At 38.9% G+C, this 23,275-nt stretch overlaps 1 protein-coding gene across 2 annotated transcripts in view; it reads right to left on the bottom strand.

Moving 5' to 3' along the window:
- CCDC88A (coiled-coil domain containing 88A) overlaps nt 1–23,275 on the bottom strand; it is a 99,284-nt gene that overhangs the window by 61,653 nt on the left and 14,356 nt on the right. For both annotated transcript variants that reach the window (XM_063123821.1, XM_063123820.1), the window contains exons 3-8: nt 15,251–15,359; nt 9,589–9,658; nt 6,921–6,979; nt 6,150–6,233; nt 4,254–4,394; nt 207–376 (exon numbers count right to left, since the gene is read on the bottom strand). In XM_063123821.1, the coding sequence (XP_062979891.1) occupies nt 207–376; nt 4,254–4,394; nt 6,150–6,233; nt 6,921–6,979; nt 9,589–9,658; nt 15,251–15,359 (633 nt within the window). The remainder of the gene's footprint in view (nt 1–206; nt 377–4,253; nt 4,395–6,149; nt 6,234–6,920; nt 6,980–9,588; nt 9,659–15,250; nt 15,360–23,275) is intronic.

Genomic DNA, 23,275 nt, shown 5'->3' with positions numbered 1-23,275 from the left:
CTTAAATAAATGAATGAATAAATAAACTGTTGATAAAGCTCATATAGCACTGTATATAAGCATACTGTGCTGTATACAACAAAACACACACAAATAACATCAAACTTCCTGCGAAGAGGATCCCCCTCCACCCTGTAATGGCTCTACTTCCCTGAAGGCCCACTGAGTTTCTTAGTTGAGTCTATTGTTCTTCACAGTACACTTACAGTTCTTGCCTAAGCCTTCTGATCTTTGCTTTGGCATCTGCTAGCTCCACTGACAAGTGTTGTCTGCTTTCAGTGCGTTTCATGCCCGGAGATCCACAAGGCGATTGCGCTGCTGATGCATGAGGTAGAAAATGAAGAGAATCTCGTTCTTCAGAGAGTTCTATGATAGTCTAAGGTAGAAGAAATAAACTTTTTCAGACTAGAAGAAAAAAAAACTTTTTCAGACAGGAGTGTACAAGTAAAGGCAACAGGAAAATTCCTAGCATTTGGGACACAATTCAGTCGAAAGTTAAGAATGTTTATATATCATACAGAATTCAATAGGAGAAACTGAAGGATCATTCTCCCTTTGATTAATTCTTGATAGAAATTTTACCCTAACATAGCTCAATATTTAAAAATAATGATCAGGGGCATGATCCAGTGAGCACAAAACATTTCCAAAACAGGAATATATGCTCCCACCCATATGAATGACCTGAAAAATGTTCAATTATTACTTGCCGTAAACCATTCATTGGTATTTATTTATTTATTACATTTCTATACTGCCCAATAGCCAAAGCTCTCTGGGTGTTTCACAGCAATTAAAACCATAAAATAAAAGACAATAAAATTCAATATAATTTTTTAAAATTTAAAACTATAGCATAAAAAAAGAGAACCAAACAGAACCTAGCAGAAGTGAAAAGACTTAAAACACAATTACAGACTTCAAACAGAAACTGAAAAACTAGAATGCCTGGAAAAATAAAAAGATCTTTACCTGGAGCCGAAAAGAGCACAATGTAGGTGTCAGGCAAGCCTCTCTGGGAGGCTCATATCAAAATTAGGTGCAATAACATAAAAAGCACACTTCTTAGTAACCACCCACCTTACTTCCTATTAGCAGCGGCTTTTAAACAAGGACCGCTGAAGACAATTTTAGGGTCCAAGCAGGTGTATGTGGGAGGAGACAATCCTTCAAATAACCTGGCCCCAAACTGTTTAGGGCTTTGAAAGTCAACACCAGCACTCTGAATCAGGCCCCAAAATGGACTGACTGCCAACGCAGATGGAAAGCTATTGGCATATTACGATCTTGTTGGCCAGTCGCTGTTAACAAACTCGCTGCCCTATTTTGGACCAGCTGGTTTCCATAATATTTTCAAAGGTAGCCCCACATATAACACATTGCAGCAATCCAGATGAATGGTCACCAGAGCACGTGTTAATTCTGTCTAGGTAAGGACATGGTACAAACTGATTAAAGTTGTTCCGTGCCTCTGTCTGGGTTCGGGTGATCATGGGGGAGGAGGAAAGAGAAACCTTTGTGGCTTCTCCCACCAACCCTGTGCATGCTGTGCACGAATTGCAGTAGGGGTCATAGGGTGCATATGAAGCTATGCCCCGCCACGCACTGGGTTCAGATGACATGCCAATCCATGCTGCAGCGCGGGTAATTATGATGGAAGCTTGTCCACGCTCTTCCTCATACTAAGTGCTTTTGGGGAACTAATCTTAAAGCAACTAAACTCATTTACTGCTTTTTGGCTTCAGGTTTTCCGGAGGCTACACTCAGAATATATCTCAGTGCTCCTGTGTTGTGGCTGGCTCTCTCTCCTTCTCATCTTATTGTTCTTTCTCTCAACTTGCCAGCAAGAATTTTAGCCTTTCTCCTCTTATTCAATATCTGCACAGGATTTACAGTACACTAGTTTTTAAACACAGAGAAAGGCAACATAAATGAGGCCCAACCTGTGGGCTATATTTAGATTAACACTTGAAACAAAAGGAGAGAACATGGTGAGAATAGGAAACTTTATACATCTGGGTAAAACTAAAGGAAACATAGTACAAAGAAAGCAGGAAAAGAGAAATAAGATGGTAGAATGGTATGAAGGAAACACGAGTAAAATGTGAAAAATTTAATATTGTCAAATTAGCAGCTGTTCAAGGAAAAAGAATTCCACCTATAGCAACTTGTGGCCCTCCAGATATTTTGGCCTATAAATCCCATCACCTTCATCATTAGCTATGATTACCCTCCTATCTAGAGGGTCGCTCTTTCAGCGTGTCGGCTAACGGCAGCTCGTCCTCCTCTTTTCCCCTTTCAGTTGGGGTTCCGCAAGGCTCGGTGCTTGGCCCGTTGTTGTTCTCTCTATACATGCTGCCCTTGGGTAAGCTTATTCAATCTCACAGCCTCCAATATCACCTGTATGCCGACGATACACAATTATATCTCTCATCTCCGGAACTTTCTCCTGATGTTCACGATCGTATCTCGGCATGTCTTTCAGATATCTCAGCCTGGCTGCTTCATCGTCGTTTGAAACTTAACATGGCAAAGACTGAATTGCTTGTTTTTCCTCCTAAACCCTCTCCTCACCTCTCATTCTCTCTTACTGTCAACGATGTCACGCTTACTCCGGTCAAGGAAGCTCGTAGTCTTGGCTTTATATTTGACTCCTCGCTCTCCTTTACTCCTCACATCGAGGCAGTAGCTAAATCCTGTCGTTTCTTCCTGTATAATATTGCCAGGATTCGACCATTTTTGTCTGTCTCTTCTGCCAAGACTCTCGTTCACGCACTGGTTATCTCTCGGTTGGACTACTGCAACCTTCTTCTCTCTGGCCTTCCTTCGTCTCACATCAGTCCGCTGGTCTCTGTCCACCACTCTGCCGCTAAGATCATCTTCTTGGCCCGCCGCTCTGACCATGTCACTCCACTTCTGAAATCTCTTCATTGGCTTCCAATTCACTCCAGAATCCAATATAAACTTCTCCTGCTGACCTTCAAAGCTCTTCACGGTCTAGCTCCTGCCTATCTCTCCTCTCTCATCTCACACTATCGCCCCGCTCGTGCTCTCCGCTCCTCTGATGCCATGCTTCTCGCCTGCCCTAGGACCTCCACTTCCCTTACTCGGCTTCGTCCTTTTTCTTCTGCTGCCCCTTACGCCTGGAACGCTCTTCCAGAACACTTGAGAACTACAAACTCAATCACTGCTTTTAAAACTCAGCTAAAAACTTTTCTTTTCCCTATAGCCTTCAAATATTGAGTTTGTTCTGACTCTATACTGTTAGCTTCTCCCTACCCGGTGCCTGTTTACACTTCCCTGTGCCTGTTTGCATTCTCCTTCCCTCTTTATTGTTTACTACAACTTATTAGATTGTAAGCCTATGCGGCAGGGTCTTGCTATTTACTGTGTTATCTGTACAGCACCATGTACATTGATGGTGCTATATAAATAAATAATAATAATAATAATAATACTAGGGCTGAGATATAGGGCGTTGTATGGCCCTCCAGATATTTTGGGCTATGTTTCCCATTCTTAACATATAGAGAGAACAAATGAAGAGGCACAATCATGAGGAGCAGCATGAGGGAGTGAAGATTTAACATTCAAGGGACAAAAGGATGAAAGCAGGGAGCAATTAATGTAGAACAGAAAAAGAGGAAGTCATTGAAGAAAGCCACCCCACACCTCAGATTTGTTTTAAGGAAATGCAAGAGCTACCAACCGTCTGTGTGTACAGAAATATTAATGATGATGTAATTTTAATTGCATATTATCTTGATTACCACTGAGCATGACTAGATGACTCATTTGCCATGTCAAAGGTGTGCATAGATTTGTACCCACATTTCTTAAGTACAAGACCAACTATCATCTACTGATATTCACAGTTCTCTTAAATTAGTAAGAAAATTAACAATCGTATTCCTGCATCCTAGCAGCAGGGATTCCCAATCTGCAATGGATATCAATGCATTTCAGCTGCCAGATATTCTCAACACTAGGGAAAATGGGCTTTAAAATAATAATAACAACAACAACAACAACAACAATAATCAAAAGACAGAATGCTGAAAGTTACTGAAATTATAATCATGTTAATTGCTTTCCACTTGGAGAGGGGCTGCCTGAGCCTACACATCCCACTAAAGACTACACACTCACGAAAACTAAAATCTCTAATTTCATTATTTGCAAATAGTTGCTTAGTTTTTTAATAGATTTTTAAACATTCAAGAACAGAATAGAAAAACATGTAAGACACATACCTCAGAATGTTCATCTCTCTCATCTATAAGTCGTTTTAAATGCAATGCCATACTTTTTAGGAGAGGCTCAGTATACTCTTGTGACAAAGCATTGTCATCCATCCACTGGAGATCAAACACATTTTCCTGATTATGAGTTACCTGCAGAGGATAATCACAATGAAGTAAACACTGTTCTATTTACATGGTGTAAGGCTACAGAAATACATTTCAATCAAATGTGACCTAATGGGAAGTGAACGGTTTGGAGTCCATCTGCTTTAAAAAACAAGATTCCTAACCTTTAACCCGTTTGTAGGAATTTTCTCCCATCCAAATAACTTATTCCAGAGTACCCCTAAAAAAATACATCACTTGAGGGTAATTTTGCCCAGATTACTTTTGAATAACTGAAGTATTACAGCCTCAGTACCATATCGTAATTTTAAACAGATACTGTTGATTCATATACTAAAATCACATCTGTTTAGAATTAAAGTCACATGTTACTCACAGATAATTTATCAACTACATTTAATTTTAACAATGAAATGGTCCTCAATAGTATGAAGAACTAGTAGTGGTCAACATAAAGACAAGCACCAAACACAGTAAAATACAAAATGCATGATCTATCCATTCTCATTATGCAGTAAACCCTATTATACCGTTTATAAACATTAACTTTATCTTCCCATCTATTACTCCCTCCACTCTCCATAGCAGACCATAGCTTTTAAAAGTTGCTATCAAATTAGCAAACTCTCCCCACCCCACCATGCCTTTTAACTCTTGACCACCCTTTCCCCACATTTACCCCTTTATCTTGTGTGCCACTCTATCCTCCACTTAATCCAAAACCCTCTACTTGTCATCCAATTTTTTCACTTGCTCTACTGATCCACATCCTGACTGCGGTCTCCACTATCCTACCTTTTCCGCCAGCATCGCTTCAGTCTTTTCCAAACTGTGTTTCCTACTCTCCTTTCCTCACAGTATTATTACACATAAACCCTCAAACTCTGTTGGCTGCTCTCCAGCTTTCAGACTCCTGTCCCTGGAGAACTATCAAAGTCTATGCCTTGTATTTCTCCTCAAGACAATTTGTCTTATCTGGACGGGTATCCGGTAGCAAACGATGACCAATGTTTATTTTTAATGTGTCTTTTAAATTTAATCTTTCAAAATACTATGAGCTGCCCTATGCTTCTAGAATAGGGCGAAGAATCTCATATAATGCCTCTGTACTTTATGTTCACATTTCCTGAAATGATTTTATTCTTGGCTTCTCAACTTTCTCACCTTTCTGCACACAAAGTGAGGATACATCCCATCCAGAGATGGAACTGCTTGTACTTCCTATTGAGCACACAGCCCTACAGTCACCAGGGGAACAAAGAGGAATTTTGTCTTTCTAGTAAATGCTCCGTTGTTCCTGGAGACTGCAAGCCAGCGCAGTCCACACTTCATTAGTTTCCCTCTTGCTTGCTTCACTACTCTCAACTCCTTAGAAAGCCAAAGAGCTGACTTGGCTGTGTGGCACAGGAGAAAGTGTCTAGGTACGACTGTGTCAACACTCCTGGTCATCTCTGAATTCAAATCAACGAGGGTAAGGAGACCACTACAGGAGTGGTCACCATAATAGCAGGAAAATCTCACAGAAACATGAGGAAACTTTTCAGATATACGAGTCTCTGGGGTAGACTAATCTAATAGGTTTATCACCCCTGTGGAGGCTAGGTCTTGCTTCTCGACTAAACCTAGTCAGGTGATTTACAGTGTATTCTATGCAGCATCCTATCTGCATAACCCTCTGTATCATTCACATTCTTCTGAACAAAAGACGATGAAGATGTTTCACTGCCTCCAAAATCCTTTCAATGAGTTACAGTTATATAGTAGTAAACAAAGTAATACCTCTTGTATATGGGCGGCAACAGCTGCTCTTATATCAAAGTCTAAACTTTGGATTCTTTCAATGAATTCTTCTTTCTTCTGGCACTAAAACAAATACATTAAACCAACGACAAAGTTTTGGTTAGCTAACAGTTCAAATTTACCTCTACTTTTTTCTCTGTTATGTTGGGCACTTGTAATATCTAAAGAACTTGTTTACAAAAAACATTAGCTCAACCCATGGAAAAGACAATCTGGTCAGTGGTATAATATCTGGCTATTATTGAGAAGTTATCTTTACTTTACCAAAAGATTTTATGGAGAGAGATAAAGCATGCTATTTAAGTAACACTTATCTGTAGATTCAATAACTGAGAAGTGGCAATATCCTTTACTTTCCAGTTCTACACTGTACTATACTGAGACGGGGTTCAGCTTAGAAGTTTCCTACTCCAATGCAAGGGGATAAGTTGGGTTTCCATTTTTATTAAACTTCAGTCCTAACTCATCCCTTCTGCTTCTTCCTTTCAAATGATCCCCCTTAGAAGAGCCAGTATTTAGAAGCTTTAAGCTATCTGAAGGCAGTCTGTCAGAGGAACACTACCCACTGAGACTCTAGGTAACACATGAAAGAAAGAAAAAGACTCCCAATAGAGGAGATGTTAGCCAGTGTTCAGCTGAAGCATTTAGTCACAACTGCTTACTTTAATTTTGCATGTAGTTAGGAAGACTGCAAAGTAAGCCCAAGTAAATCCATCCAAGTAAATATTATGAGTTGTTGTATAAACTCACCTGAACTGCACAGCCAAGCAGAAGTAGAAGTAGCTTTTTTACTTCTTCGGTGCCTTGTTCTGAAAACATTTTTTAGAACAATTTACTATTTATACATTTAAAGATAAGAATTAAACAGATTATGTTCCGGTATGCATCTAGATGCTACAAACCACTGTTGAAATCCTTTTCCTAGTTGTGATTGTTTAAAGGGCATATGGCTACTACCACAGAATACAGAATGCTCTGAGAAAAGCTGGGGGATAGTCCTGCCCCTTCTTCAACTCTAAGCTTCTCTCCCAGGTCTAGAGGGAGAAGGCACATCTTTCTCTGGTGTCAAGAATCCACATTTGACTCTATATTCTGCTAATAAGAAGAAATAACATAGGAGTGGGTGTTCTAGCCTCCAGGCACTTCATCAATTCATCTTTTAAAAAGCAGTTTCCTAGCATTCATAGCTCCAAACATAACTGAAATGTAGTCGAACATACTTGAGATACAAGAATGAAGCCACCATACATCTTGCTCAGAATCCAATTTCCAGGAGACTAAGCCAAGAAACCTTGCAGGGGAGTATATAAGAAGCATAGTGATATCAATATCCAATTCTCCTTGGACTTTCCTGATGAGTAGTTAGCATGTGGGCAAAGGCAAATGAGTGAAATCATTCCAGAATGGGGCACATCAGCGGAACTCACAAAAGGGAGTTCTGCTGACCTGTCCCAATCTGGAAACAAGCCTTTGCTAGCTTCCTGCTGAGCTAGTGATAAATCACATACCGCCGTGCAACACAATCAGGAGGAGCACAGCAGCAGTACAGGATACTGCCCATAGTCACCAAGTCATCAGTGGAGACTATACATTTAATTGTGGCAATCCCTGGAGACAGCCACTTCCTCCATTCCTGCCCAGCATGCGGAAACAATGTTTTCGGCAGGATAGCATTTGCTGGCCACAATTAATTTAGTAGTGCTTTTGCGAGGGTGCCAAAGTTTCTAGTGTACCACCAGTCTGCTGTGATATTCTATTATTATTATTATTATTATTATTATTATTATTATTATTATTATTTATTTATATAGCACCATCAATGTACATGGTGCTGTACAGAGTAAAACAGTAAATAGCAAGACCCTGCCGCATAGGCTTACAATCTAATAAAATCATAGTAAAACAATAAGGAGGGGAAGAGAATGCAAACAGGTACAGGGTAGGGTAAGCAGGCACAGGGTAGGGTAAAACTAACAGTAGAAAGTAACAGTAGAAGTCTGCACAACATCAAGTTTTAAAAGCTTTAGGAAAAAGAAAAGTTTTTAGTTGAGCTTTAAAAGCTGCGGTTGAACTTGTAGTTCTCAAATGTTCTGGAAGAGCGTTCCAGGCGTAAGGGGCAGCAGATGAAAATGGACGAAGCCGAGCAAGGGAAGTAGAGGCCCTTGGGCAGGCGAGAAACATGGCATCAGAGGAGCGAAGAGCACGAGCGGGACAATAGTGTGAGATGAGAGAGGAGAGATAGGAAGGATCAAACATCAACTCCTTCTACTACTAGGGCTGCTGGTCGGGGGGGATTAAAAATAGTTCCAGTTGAGTCATTTGCACCTTATTCCATAATCTGCCTTGCAAGGAAAGTCAGGTGATACCAGAGGTCCAGTCTGAAGTTTCTGGCCCATATAAAGCCCCAGATCTGCTGCCTTCCCTCCATTTTGCCAGCTTGCTGTTCTATGCCTATAGGCCTTCTGTTTCCTTGACATAACCATTTAATCTGCTTGCCTTCTGCAAAAACATAACTCAGCTGTCCTGTGCTGAGCATTTGATACCTGCTTATGCAGTTCTAACTGCCCTAATCTGTTTTGGGTACATGCAGGGACCAGTGAGATGAGGGAGCTGTGACTAGAATGGAGCAGAATATGGTCACTTATGTGATTCAAAAGGGTTAAGGGCAAGTTTGAATAGAGGGGGAAGGAAATGTGGCAGTGGCAATTTCAATTAATTGTTATCTACCAAGATTAATGGTTAGCTACCAGCCAAGATTTGTGGACCTCTGCTGTTAAATCCATATCTTTTTGAATTTCTGAGGTAAGCGCAGATTAACCTTCCCCATTACACACACTGGCCGTTTATATCAATTTTTTTATCGAATTCAATCAAAGGCTATTTTAGTAAAAAGCTCATTCTTTTATGTCCCTCATTTTTTCTTGTCTTCATTTGGCGTGTCCCAAAAAAACACAAATCAATAAATCAATATATAATTAAAATTATTGAGCAGCAGAGATTAAAAGCCTGCTATATGCAACAAGAACTAGGACAGCAGTAAATAATGAAAATATTCATTCTAGAATTTTTATAGCCCTTTCCTGAATGGCTTGTTGTCCACATTCAGTCCCTTACTAAATAGAAGAGATGGTGTAGCACAGAGGCTAGGACCTAGCTATGAATCAGTAAGCTTTGCTTTCGAGTCTCACCTCTGTCACTAGAAGCACAATCCTATGCATGTTTAGACAGAAAAAAGTCCTACAACTCTCAGTATTCCCCAGCCAGGGATAATATTGACCTAACTTACAGGGTTGTAACTATTACAACTAGAAAATGCATATGAAGCCCTTTGAACATTTGAAAGCATTGTACAAAATTATTATTTAAATATTTAGAGTGCATGATAGTATGCCTGTTATAAAATAAACACAACACTTACCCGAAAAGGGATTTTTGCCAATTATTAAGACATTTGGCAAAGGCATCATAATCAATTGTTGCAATGTCTCCTATGGAAACAAATATAAATATTTACAAGATCCACATGAAGACTGACCACACTTTCCATGTGTGGTTAAAAACATAAAATACCTTTAAAATAAAGCACTCATTTGATTCTGTTTTAAAACATTCTTGTGTTCTAACATTATTGCTCACATTTTTTCTTTAAAAAGGTTTTGCATTAACTCTACAAATGTTTGTTTTCTCCATTAGCAGCTGAACTAGAATAATTAATCAACAATGTAGGGCAATCCCAACAGCTAATGCAGTAAGTTTACCTTTCTTGGGTTGTTTTATTTGCATACCAAGCTTCCTCCCAGCGCAATACACAACACAACAAATAATATATTATACAGATTAAAACCTCCAACCATATAATATGTAATAAACTGTAATATCCAGGGTCACATTTAATCCCAAAAGCCTGGATGAACAATTACATTTTTAACAGTCATCTAAAACCTAACCATATGGGAGCCAGACAACAGCATTCCGTCTATATCAGAGCATGATAAATTCCACCACTGAGAAGGCCATACCCCAAGTCACCACATGCTGGACTATGCCTACTGGTGGGATCACATTCTTAAAGCATGGTTTGATCAATTCTGGGAGAGGCACTCTTTAAGTACTTGGATATGCTACTGGGCCCAATTCAAGGTGTTGTTTATTTGTGTACAAAGCCTTAAATGACTTTGGACTTTAAGGTGACCCAAATTAGCTGCCCAGACTTTTAGTAGAGAGAAAAGCTACTTTTTATGCTGGCATTCATTTGCTTACAAAACTATAAATCATTTCTTCATTTTATTTACATTCATATAAGCACACTTTCTATTTCCTTAAACTGTTTCTTCAATGTGATAGATCACGCAGCCTGCGTGTGCTCCCACCTCACCCCGTCTCCCGATTATTTGTAGCATCAAAAAAAGGAGAAATTTTGCTTCTAAACATGTGTAGGCTACACGCACCTTGCTTGAAAGCAGAGCTGCACCCTGAATTATGTAGTGGGAGCGCAATTTTGCTTCCAAACAAGATGCATACTCAGTGATTTTGCTTCCAAACAAGGCCCTTGCATGGGGAGTGTACGCCTTGTTTGGAAGCAAAATCACTTTTTTTTTTTACTGCCACACCACCATCGAATCTCGCAGGCAAATTCCTTGGCACAGCAGGAGTGTGGCCCCCAGTGGGGTCAGGTGGAGAAGCAGTGTGCCCCCCCCAACACCTGGAATGTGACCACCCCTTCAGCAGATAAAATAATGGGAAAATACAGACATTTTATGTTAACCTCCCTGTATTTAAGTAAACAGTGAAGGAAACTTATTCAAGAATCCGTGCTGTATGACCACAGGGATTCTATGGCAGCAGCAACAATGATTCTTGCAGCTTATTTATTTATATTCTGCCTTTCTACATCCCAAAAAAGGAACACAAGGTGGCTTAGAGTAATTGGCTGAGTTGCTATGATATCACCAGAGTGAGTAAAAGCAAAACACAAATACCTCACACAAGGTAAACGTATACATTTCCTCTCCCTCCCTATCCTTTTTTCCTTGTGTGTCATGTCTTTTTTAGATTGTAAGCTTGCAGGCTGGGATCATCTTTCTTAACTTTTTGGATGAGGAGAGGATTAAAAATACTTTAAATAAACAGAGGTCAGGAAGAACTTCTAATGACAATGAAGGAGAGGGGGAGAGATCATTTTTTTAAATCAATTTGGGTGTTCTCAAGGTCTCCCCAACACCTCCAACATTAAATCCAAACTACTTCTCTGTCAAACTATCCTACACAAGAGAATCAAAGTTAATTTTCTCCCTTCCCTTCCCTCTTATTACTTGTAATATCTGAAGTCTATGTCTCCTTCAGTAGCACAGCTGCTGTTGAAACAAAAAAAATGTGTGGGAAGCCATTTGTCTTAAGTAGCTCTCCAACGGATCAGGCCGTTTTAACTATGGCAGAGGAACATAACCAATCTCAGAGGGGAATTTTGTTGTTGTTGCTCAACTACACTCCCACATTCTAAGGAGCACATATAGTATCCTATTTTGGAAACAACCATGCTGCTAATATAGCATCAGCTCAGACTACTGTAAAGTGCTCTACATGGGGCTGCCTTTGAAAACTGTTCAGAAACTTCAGCTGGTTCAGAAAGCTGTGGCTAGACTATTGACCAGGGTCAGTTACAGGGAACATACAAAGACTCCCTTGCTATAACAGTTTCCCTGGCTACCTATCTGCACTGTGTATGGCCTATAAAGCCCTATACAGCTTGGGACCATGCTACCTAAAATACCACCTCCTCCCGTATGAGCATGCCTGCTCTTTAAGTTCTTCTGGGCAAGCCCCTAAAATTAAGCTTTAGGTGCATGCTTATATATAATTTTTATATTATATTTTATTGTGTTTTTGTATTGTACACCATTTTGGTAAATCCCCTTTGGTAAGGGGAATATATACATTCATTAAATAAATGAATAAAATAGAGAAAGAATGGACTAAAGCCAATGGAAGCTTTCATAGAAAAAAATCACATTCTACTAGCCGCTAGGACCGCAGCAATAAAGTCTGAGCAGAAGGAATTCTCCCATGAACACATGCTGGACGTCACCTTCTTGGGAAGGGGGACTGAGTGCCAAGGCTAAAGCTGTGGAAAAGAGGTAGGCATCCTGGTTCCCTCTAGATGTTTTAAACTACAAAACCCATAAATCCTGATCACTGTCCATGCTTGCAAGGCTATGGGGGGGCTGTATATAAATGTAATAAATAAATAATGGCAGTTGTAGTCCAAATAATCTGGAAGGCATCAGGTTGCCTATCGGTGAGAATATTCCAAAACTACCTCTAAGCAGGCACAGACCCATATGAAGGACTGTCTAGAGAGTACAATGAAGAACAAAAGGCTACTTAAGGGATTAGTTTTCCTCAGAGGTATCACTAGGTCTCTCTTTTATTTGTGGGCCCAAAAGAGGTCAAGTAGTAAAGCATTTTTGGCAAGAAATGCTTATTGCCTAGCATGCATTGAATTGCAAGCCTGTCTAGGAGACACACTAACCTTTCCTCAATACTATGCAATTTCTTGCCTTATAAAATTGAAAATTCAGAACCTCCTATTATTATTATTATTATTATTATTATTATTATTATTATTATTTATATATATAGCACCATCAATGTACATGGTGCTGTACAGATAACACAGTAAATAGCAAGACCCTGCCGCATAGGCTTACAATCTAATAAGTTGTAGTAAACAATAAAGAGGGAAGGAGAATGCAAACAGGCAGAGGGAAGTGTAAACAGGCACCAGGTAGGGTGAAGCTAACAGTATAGAGTCAGAACAAACTCAATATTTGAAGGCTATAGGGAAAAGAAAAGTTTTTAGCTGAGTTTTAAAAGCAGTGATTGAGTTTGTAGTTCTCAAGTGTTCTGGAAGAGCGTTCCAGGCGTAAGGGGCAGCAGAAGAAAAAGGACGAAGCCGAGTAGTGTGAATATAAAATTGAGACACAAATTGAGACAGCAATCACAGATTACATATGAACCTAAAAAATGTAATATATTGAAGCTATAGTTTCCCAAAGTAATTTCCTTCACTAATTTAAAGCTTTGACGATTTAAAAAGTACAAACAATGGCATATAAAAACATACTGTGTCACAATTTTTAAGACAGTAAGTTCTAGAGATATAGCACAGAAGAGCTGCAATTTTAATATAAAGTGTTGTTCTGGACTGAAAATATCTGTTTTTACGGAACAGCTATAATCTAAAGTATCCTATGAATATTCTCATGGAAGTTCTTCTGTTCAAACTATACTGTTGCTGGACATCGATGACTGTAATCAGGAAAAATCCTCAGTCTAGACAGTACCTAATTCATTAAGGTTGGCGTATATTCCTTCAAACATCTGGCTTCATATCACAGCAGATGCTAACATATACACAGATCTGGCAGTGCAAGACTGTTTCCCTATACAACAGGGGCTTTGCTATTTGTTCAATACAAATGTCCAATTTTATTTATGTCCTATGTGATTAAGAGATTCATCCTCTTGCAGTTGCACACACAAACACATAGAAATGAAACATTTCTCAAAGCTAGACAAGATTTTAAACATAAAACCAAATAGAATGATGTAGTAAATTAAATATAGAATGTAACTAAATTGTATTAATATTCTAAATTAATTTTCTATACTTGGAAAAGTTCATTTCTAGGAGTGAAATCCAAGTGACGCTTTTATAGATTGATATTAATTTTAAAATTTAAAAGCACCGTAGTATAAGAAAATACTAGATCAAAAAAGATGAGCAGATCAAAGCATTATTGGCTGTAGTCAGGCAGCATTTCCAACACATTATAGTGGAATTTTATAGCTCAACTGGAAAATACTAAAATATACAGATACCAGGGGTAATGTGTTCCCAGGCTTCTGACAATACAATCATAACATTTCTGCTATGGAAATAAATGAAGTTTACTTTCATCTAATTATTTTAAGTTTACTGGGTAAGAATAGCTTCCAAAAATTAGAGCAACCATTTCAGTTTTAACAACTATTATTATTATTATTATTATTATTATTATTATTATTTATTTATTTATTTATATAGCACCATCAATGTGCATGGTGCTGTACAGAGTAAAACAGTAAATAGCAAGACCCTGCCGCATAGGCTTACATTCTAATAAAATCATAATAAAACAATAAGGAGGGGAAGAGAATGCAAACAGGCACAGGGTAGGGTAAACAGGCACTGGGTAGGGTAAAACTAACAGTATAAAGTCAGAACAAAATCAAGTTTTAAAAGCTTTAGGAAAAAGAAAAGTTTTTAGCTGAGCTTTAAAAGCTGCGGTTGAACTTGTAGTTCTCAAATGTTTTTAGTTCTCAAACTAAAATAATGCTACGTAAGGTCAATTACACTTTGCAACATTATTCTCAGAAGCCTAGTGCATTATGCTTAGTAGATGTTTACGTAGGTTTCAGAGCACATCTGTGAAATTTGACTGGTGCAGAAGGTTCACCACAGGCTGATATCAATATCACTTTATGACTGCAATGGTTGATGGAACTGCTTTAGCAGTCCATAGCCCAGTCTACTTGCATACACTCCCTCAACTATCCAACACTGGAATATGAAGCCAGCAAGGTCCATAATCTGGATGCCTGAAGCCCAGTGTGATAATCCGCTAAAACAGTCAAATCTATTTTTCATTCTCACCCCATCCAGGCATGACAAAATGAGGAAGCAAAGAAGATGGAATTGTCTGCTGCCAATTGTGTAATAGCCTACGTAAAGCAGCAAGATTTTGTTCAGACCTTTTATCATTTCAGACTATTCTCTGTGTCTAACTGATGGTTCCTTAAAACAGCCAAAGAGAAAAGGTAAAGAAGAACACCAGAAGTCAAGTCCATAATATCAACACTAATTTCAATTGTACAGTATTAAATATTTTCATCTCCTTCAAGAGAAATTTAGAAATCTACTTAAACTTAACAAACAATTCATGATTTAGACAGTTGTGTCTACAATTGCTTAACTTCCTTTTATTAATTTCCTACAAACACACATTTTTGAAAGTTTTTTCAAGATAAAAATTACTTACCTGATAGTATGACTTGATTTGCCTCACCAAAATAGACAAATTTTGAATTCGAAGTGATGCATCATTGTTAACTTTCTTATTTACTCTTTGACTGGCTGTTTTAGGGTTGCTGAAATAAAAAAATAAAAAAAAATGAAATACACGTGCCCATTTTCCTGAATTTTGCAGAGGAAAATGTATGGTTCAGCGAAAAATAAAGCTCAGATTTCCAGAACTAAGACTTAAGTCACATCCACATGTTTATCATGCAATGTAAACCCTGGAACTATACATCCATAAACTGTACCATGCATCGTATGTTTAAGGAACCAATGAGTAAAATGTTATGTGTAAAGGCAAATGTCATGTTTTTCATTGTCTGAAACTTCAACTTTTTTAAACCTCCAATAGAAGGAGTACCTTGACATTTATAAAAGATGAAGAGATACACTGAGCTAATTTCTACTTGTGTAGAATTGTACAATTGTACAATTGTAAATGAATACACAGAGCTTGTGGAACAAGACTCATAGGATGAAGGCAGTTAACAGAAAGAATCCAAGTGATATTAAAAATGCTTCATTGCCACATGTTGACAGCTGTTTCACACATGTCCTTTTTCTGCTTTTAATCTCTATGCTTACAAACTTAGGGACAAATACATGATTTTTAATAGCTTTTAATCTTAATAACTGCCCAGAGAGCTTCAGCTATTGGGTGGTACAGAAATGTAATAAACGAAAAATGCATACCAACGTGCATACAAATTTTCAGGCACATAAAACTGCATATGAAAATGCATACGAATTTTCAGATGGACCTTTATTTTTTTTTTAAATAAACCATTCACAAACTGATCCTGCAAGGGGACATAATGAACTTGTTCTGTAATTTTCACATTTTTTTCAGGTACATGAAACAGACAGATTCATCCATCCCTAATTCCCAGACCCCCATACAAGTAACTTGTGTTCGTACTTAAAACACCAATATCCACCAAAATCTTAACTCCACTGCAGTAACTAGGACTGCAAAGACAAGACACTTTACAAAGGTAAACAAAGGAGTTATACCTCAAAATATGATGCATGAACCTAATTCCTCTCTACCTCAAGGGATGCAGAGCACTGAAACACCTACCACCATAGAGTGTGTTCCCATCCCCATGCAATATATAAGGAAAGCCATGTCATAGCTAAACATTCATTTCCCAAGAGGTACTAGCAGCTGTAAGTATGTACTGTGCGGATAAGGGGATCATAACATGCTTTGAAAAAGGCAATGGACAGCACAGCCAACAACACCAAGTTCTCTATAAAATGGACCAACTGGTCAAACACTCCACCATATTCATCCTTGCAAGATGACAACCCAGAGATAACGTAGCAGGACAAAAAGTAATTGGCCAGAGTTCCAAGACAATGCTCTATAATGCAAAACAAGTCATCAACTGGCAAGTTGTTGCACAAACTCAGAAGGGTCATGGAATAGCTACAGCTACCATTTTGATGTTGTGTTTTTCCTCTGAAGCCTAAGCAGTACGGTTGTCAACTGGGCCTTTAATTTAACTTGGTGCATGCATGTATTGTGCATATGGGGAAAAGACTACCCCCAAAGGTGCATCTTTAGTACACTGCAAATGTGAAATTTGAACTGGGGCAATGGATTAGGCAGTGGCATTTGAACTTAAAGAATACTCAACTTCTTGTATAAAATGTAATAAATAAATAAATAAATAAATAAAAGCCAGTCCTACCAAAAGTACTCATCCACAAATGAGCCTGATCACTACTCCTGCATCATTAATGGTTCCGACCTTGCCTCTGCTGAAGAATAGTTCTGACATGCCTATGCATTGTATGTCATTAAATCAATCACTCCTGACGTAGTTAAGAGTACTGGGCTTTGCCTTTTTTCAATCAAGAAGCACATCTAGAACATGGGTGGACACCTCTACCACTAGGTAATTTGTAGTGTTACACATTCTTAAGAACAATCCTTTCTAGACGTTAAAACTGAAGCCTGCCTCCACTTGTAACTCTAAATAAAAATTAAATATCAGAATTTAGGAAACATTCCCTTAAGGCAGCCTTCCTCAATCTCAGGTCCTTCAGGTGTTTTGGACTTCAATTCCCATCAGTTCGAGCCAACATGGTCAATAGTGAGGAATGCTGGGAGTTGTTGCCCGAAATATCTGAAGGGCATGAAGTCAGGGAAGGCTGCCTTAGGCCTCAGCTAGACCTAACGTTTATCCCCGGATTGTCCCGGGGTCATCCCTGCCTGATCCCTGGATCCCCTGTGTGTCATTTAGAATGATGCACAGGGATGACCCCAGGATAAACCTTAGGTCTAGCTAAGGCCTTAGAGAAAGGAAAGGTTCGAGCATGATAAACAAAAATCTTAAGGTTTAGAGTTCAGTAAAAAATTAAGAGGCACTTTGTAAGGTTTGATGCACAACTTCATAGCATTCGCCTTCCTACCAGTTCTCTGTAATAAAAAGAAAATTAGCCATAGCATAGGAACAGCCATATGATTCCAATTAATGGTTCTTCTGTTCTAGTATCCTCTCTTTGACAGGGAATAGCAAGAATCAAACCATTTCCCAAACAACTAATTTACAAAAGAGAAGAACCAATTCAAAATGCAATATGGAGTCAAGGAATAACTTAATTACATCTGTTAAGTCACTTACATTAGCCAAACAGGACTATCTTTAAGACAAAGACTAAATGGGCACAAATAAAAACGTCAAGCATAAGAACAGTTGCCATTGGACCTGTCAGTGAACACTTTAACCTCCCTAGACATACAATCAAGGACTTCAGGGTGGCAGTTCTAAAGAAATTGAAATCAGGGTCTTGCTTGGAATGTAAGACTGCATAAGAGATTTTTTTTAAAAAAAAACACCACCTGATTGTTTTAATTAGGGGCTCAATATGGACTATGGTTTCTATGCACGTTATAAAGATTCTTAGTGCATCTTCTGATTTGTAACTGTTGCTTTAAGAGAACAGAATGCTTGCTGCAGATCTACTTGTTTAGCTGAGTTTTCAGACTCAAACCTTCCAGTTTAATTTATAGCATTTGTTGAAGTGGTTTGTAACCCATGAAAGCTCATGTTAATTAAAATCTACTGATTGCACAGCTTTAGTTTTTGTGTTATGGTTAGTAAATATAATTAAGTATCAAGCTAAGGAATTCATTACAAGAAGTGGTGATGGCCATAATGTAGTCTTCTTCAAAAGGGCATTAGACAATTTCATGGAGGACCAGACTATCAATGGGTACTAGTCATGATGGCTATATGTAAGCTTCCCAGTGCTATCTGGTTGGCTACTATGGGAAACAGGATGTTCAACTAGATACTCCTTTCATTTGAAAAAGCAGGGCTCTAACACTCTGGCTACAGTTTAAAAAATGTGAAAGTGGCAAACAAAAAATCCTAAATCTGTATTAATAAAATAATCTGGGTATGAGTTGTAAAACCATACCTGCTTTTGGCAAAGCTTTTCAAACTGGAAATGCCTTTTTGGGATATCAGTTATCATATGATAGTGAGAATTCTGTAGTAGTGAATTCTGTAATAGAACAGACAGCTACAATCTCAGCTGTTACTGATCAATTACAGCAGAAGGCCTTAGTCTTCCTAGCAGTAGCTGCTGCTGGACAGAGGAAGTAGTTTTCCCTGGGAGATTTTTTTGGCAGGAATCAAGGAAGAACCTTACAGTAGTGTTAGAAGCCAAGACATGCAGACAGAGAAGAAGGCTCTTCCCATGAGTCTGGCAGACTACGTAAAAAGCAGCAATTATTTCTAGTCTCAGTGGAAAGCCAACTGGACATAAACTTAAACTTGCTGATAACAGAGGAACTGCAAAGAAATAATCAGCAATCTACCCGACAAGACAGAACAGAGACATATCAAAGAAAAGTTGTGGGATGCTATATAAGACAAATATGTTTATGTCTACACCCACTCTTTTTCTTTAGTAGCCCCAGGCTTTGGAATGAAATCTCAGAAGAGAAGCAGCAATGCATTTCTTTATTAACCTTCCGGGGCGGGAGGAGGGGGGAGGGAGCATAAGGCTTACTTATTTAGGCCAACATTTCAGATCTGAGCTTCACTTATAAACTGTTTATTTTCCCCCTTGTTTCATGGTGTAACATTTGACAGTTTGTATTGCTGTTTTTGCTTTGTTTTTATGGCTATCAACAATTTTAAGTACTTCCTCAAATTTTTAAAAGGGTGGTATATAAATGTTTTAAATTAAGATGGTAGATTTAACCTACAAACCTAAACAGTAATAGCACAGACAGGGGGAAGCATGGTCATATTTTTTATCACAGCAGACTCAGCAGACAAGCTGGTTTTAAATGGAAAAGTGGTTTCCCTATGCTACCAGGAAAATTTATTTATTTATTAAATTTATATACCGCCCCATAGCCAAAGCTCTCTGGGCAGTTTACAAAATTGGATATTGTAAAAACTTTCCAAGACACACATGCACTTTTTCCTCACACACTATGTGCCTAGAACTGAGGCCCTATATAATAGTTTATAAACTTACTTGGAAACATGTTCCACTGAAGTCAGCAGCATTTACTTCTGAGTCAATACGCTTAGGCTTGCACTTAGTTCTGAAAGCTTACCTCTGTGTAAACACAGGCCGCAAATCCATTGAACTCAGAGGGCTTCCTCCTGAGTAAATGTGCTTAGCTTTGCTCCAAAGCAAGCACGTAAATGTTTGTGTAGTTGCAGCTAAGTTTAAATCTAACTAGAGATCTAGTTCTAAGTTATAATTCTTAGCTAAATTTTAAAAGGTTAACAGCTGATCCTTCTTATGTTTTAAGAAGGAACTGCCCAGAGAGCTTCGGCTGTGGGGTGGTATATAAATAAATAAATAAATAAATAAATAAATGTTTTCTCAGAACCGAGTCCCAGTCTGTCAGAGTTGAAAGCAATTCAGAAAACAGTGACTAAACTAATCAGGAACTCAGAGAAACTACCCTATAAAGAAAACTTACAAAGGCTGCCGTTTTTAAACAGAAATAATAAATGGCATGGAATTCAAGAGAGGCTTATAAAATCATAAATAGTGTGGAAAGAATGAATAGAAATTTCTGTAATTCTCATATTATTTTTATTACATGTATGCATACCTGCGAACCTGGGGAGCATGCAAATACATGTCAACAGAATCAAGACAAACAAAAGGAAATAAATATAATTGGGATTCATAATCACACACTAATTAAAGTTTGATAAAACTCAGGAAGAACTCATCTTTCAATGGCCTCTATCTGTGACAGCTACATGGAGCCTCCATTTCAGAGGCAGTATACCTCCAACTTTCAGATGCTGGGGACATGCAACAGGGCATGGCTATCATTCCATTCCATGGCTATCACTCTTATCTGACTAAGAATGCCGGATCTGCAAGTGAGCAAAGCAATACTTAGCTGGAAATATTGCACGAAGAATAGCGCTCTCTGCTTGTATGTATGAAGTTGCCTCATATTGGTCTATGTAGCCCAGTATCATCTACTACTCTGACTGGCAGAAGTTCTCAAGAGTTTCAGACAGAGGCCCTTTTGAGCTCTACTACCTCAAGGCATTTTAACTAGCAATACCAGGGATAGAACCAGGGATCCTCTGTCTGCAAAGCTGAAACTGGTGCAAAACACAGCGACAAGGCTGCTAATAAATAAACAAAAATAAATAACCAGGCCCTCTTTCCGACAGCACGTTACAGCCTTGATAAAAGGGTGCACCTCCTCCACCCCCAGTGAACATGACAGACGGGGAAAGAGCGATCTGTATGAGAGTAAGAGCCTTCTCTCCACCCCTCCCCTAATAGTTATGATACAGATCATTCTTTCCTCATTGCTGCTACCAGCAACGAAAAGCAATCTGTATTAGGATTGCTGGGGGAGGGGTGGAGAGAAGACTGATAATCAGTGGTACCAGAAGTGGTGGCAATGGGGGGGTGGGGTGTAAGAGCATTATGGGGGGCAATTAAAGGCCCTGGGAGGCACAGGTTATGCACTCCTGATATAGCTGTTAAACAATGAGGAGCATAAGATCAAACTTTGTGGGATCCCACAGGTCAAATGCCATGAAGTTGAGCAACCCTACTCACCAATTGCACTTTCTGAAACTGACTGTGCTAATACAGGGAGAACCACAGTATCATTGTGTCCCAAGCACCCAATCTGCAGAGGTGACTCAGTAAGATATCGTGGTTGATAGTATCAAAAGCTGCTGAGAGATCAAAGAGACTGCACGCTCCTATCTCTTTCCCAAAAAGGTTACCTGTCAAGGCAACCCATGCTGTTTCACCACCAAGCCCATGCCTGAAGCTGAAATGAAATGGGTTGAATGTTTTTAGACTTGAGCCACTGGCACATTCTAAGGTCTTGCCTAAGAAGGGGGCATTAGCAACTGGACGATAGTAGTTAAAATCCCCAGGTCCAAAGAAGATTTCTTACTGAGTAAAAATATAACTGCCACCACCAGCAACCATTCCAGCAGACTGAGCTGAGGGAGAGCAGGGCCATTCCACCAGCCCTGCTAAAAGATGTTTTCCCCCCTCTTCCCTCCTTACACCTCTTTCCTTGAGTGGTTGATTATGTATAAGCCACTCAGAGCGCCTTTTTGGCTGAGGAGTGGCATAAAAAGACTTCAAATAACTCTGCCCCAAAGCATATTTTCGAAGGGCGCAAGAGACAGCAGTGGGGAGGAGAGAAGGGAAAAGTCGCATTGCGCAAGCAGAAGTCCACTCACATGATTTCACCCAAAATTTCTAGCAAATAAATTTCTGGGGAATCCCTGATGTGGAACTACAATCTATCATTATTATCTATTTTATTTCTGTACCACTCAATAGCCGAAGTTCTCTGGGCAGTTCACAACAATTCACAAAAATTACAAACCACAGATACAAGATAATAAAACACTAATCTAATAGAAAGGACTGAAATCAAGTAAAACTCAAGACTGACTCCAATTCAGTTAGTTTAGCTTTAGCCCTCAGTGGCATTTTTTTTTCAAATACATAAGATATTGTAGGACCTCTAGGCTCCTGGTTTTCAGTACTAAGGACCCTTTAAAATGTTGTTGTACTAGTAAAGATTTATTGTTTCAACAAATGGTTACAAAAAGCATAATAAAAATAATGCTAAAACAAATCATACATTCTGCAAGGTCAGAAATTCTGCTCTATACATTTGGGCTGTAAGAACAAAGTTGGCCAATGTCAATACGACAGTATTGTTATTGCATGTAAACAAAAAAGTATATTCTTTCTGAATCGGACCAGCTGGACTTATTCTCCAAAAAACAATCTAATTTAGAACAAATTTGAGAATAGATAGGGCAATAGAACAAATAATGAGGCAGATCCTCCAGAGCCTTTATAATGGAAAATATCAGCTGTGGTACAGCTTTTCCTCACGTATCTAATACTTGATGCTATTTATGCTGCACTATTGCAAAACCACCCTTTGCACCACTGCAGTTAAAGCACATGCATCTGGGGGAAACGCCACAGCTCGGTGACCCGGTCCACACGACATGGAAGCAAATCGTGGGTTATTTAACCCATTATTTGTAGAGATGTACCCCACATGCAAGCCACTTCTACTTTCTGCAAGCCACTTCTACTTTCTGTAAACATCCTCCAATCACCCCAAATGAAGGTTGTGAGTCTGATGTGCAAACCTGAACCACTGGGTTGTTTAGGGGCTAAACAACACAACTGTTAACCCATGGTTTATTTTGGGGTTAACTGCCTGGTTGTTTAGCTTATAAAACAACCCAGTGGTCCAGGTTCATTCACAATGGGCTGATCGGAGGTTGTTTTACAGAAAACAGAAGTGGCTTGTGCATAGCCCGTCACACTGTGGGTTAATTAACGCCATGACGGGTGAACTAGCCCAATGGTACAACATATGCTGCACATGTATATTTGTTGTTCAATCCCTGGCATCTCCAGTTAAAAGAATTCAAGTAGCAGGACTGGGAAAATCCCAGTCTGAAAACATGGAGAG

Source organism: Elgaria multicarinata, chromosome 4 (genome assembly GCF_023053635.1).
Source record: "Elgaria multicarinata webbii isolate HBS135686 ecotype San Diego chromosome 4, rElgMul1.1.pri, whole genome shotgun sequence".
Classification (NCBI taxonomy): Eukaryota; Metazoa; Chordata; class Lepidosauria; order Squamata; family Anguidae; genus Elgaria; species Elgaria multicarinata.
This window is presented reverse-complemented; position numbering and strand designations above follow the sequence as displayed.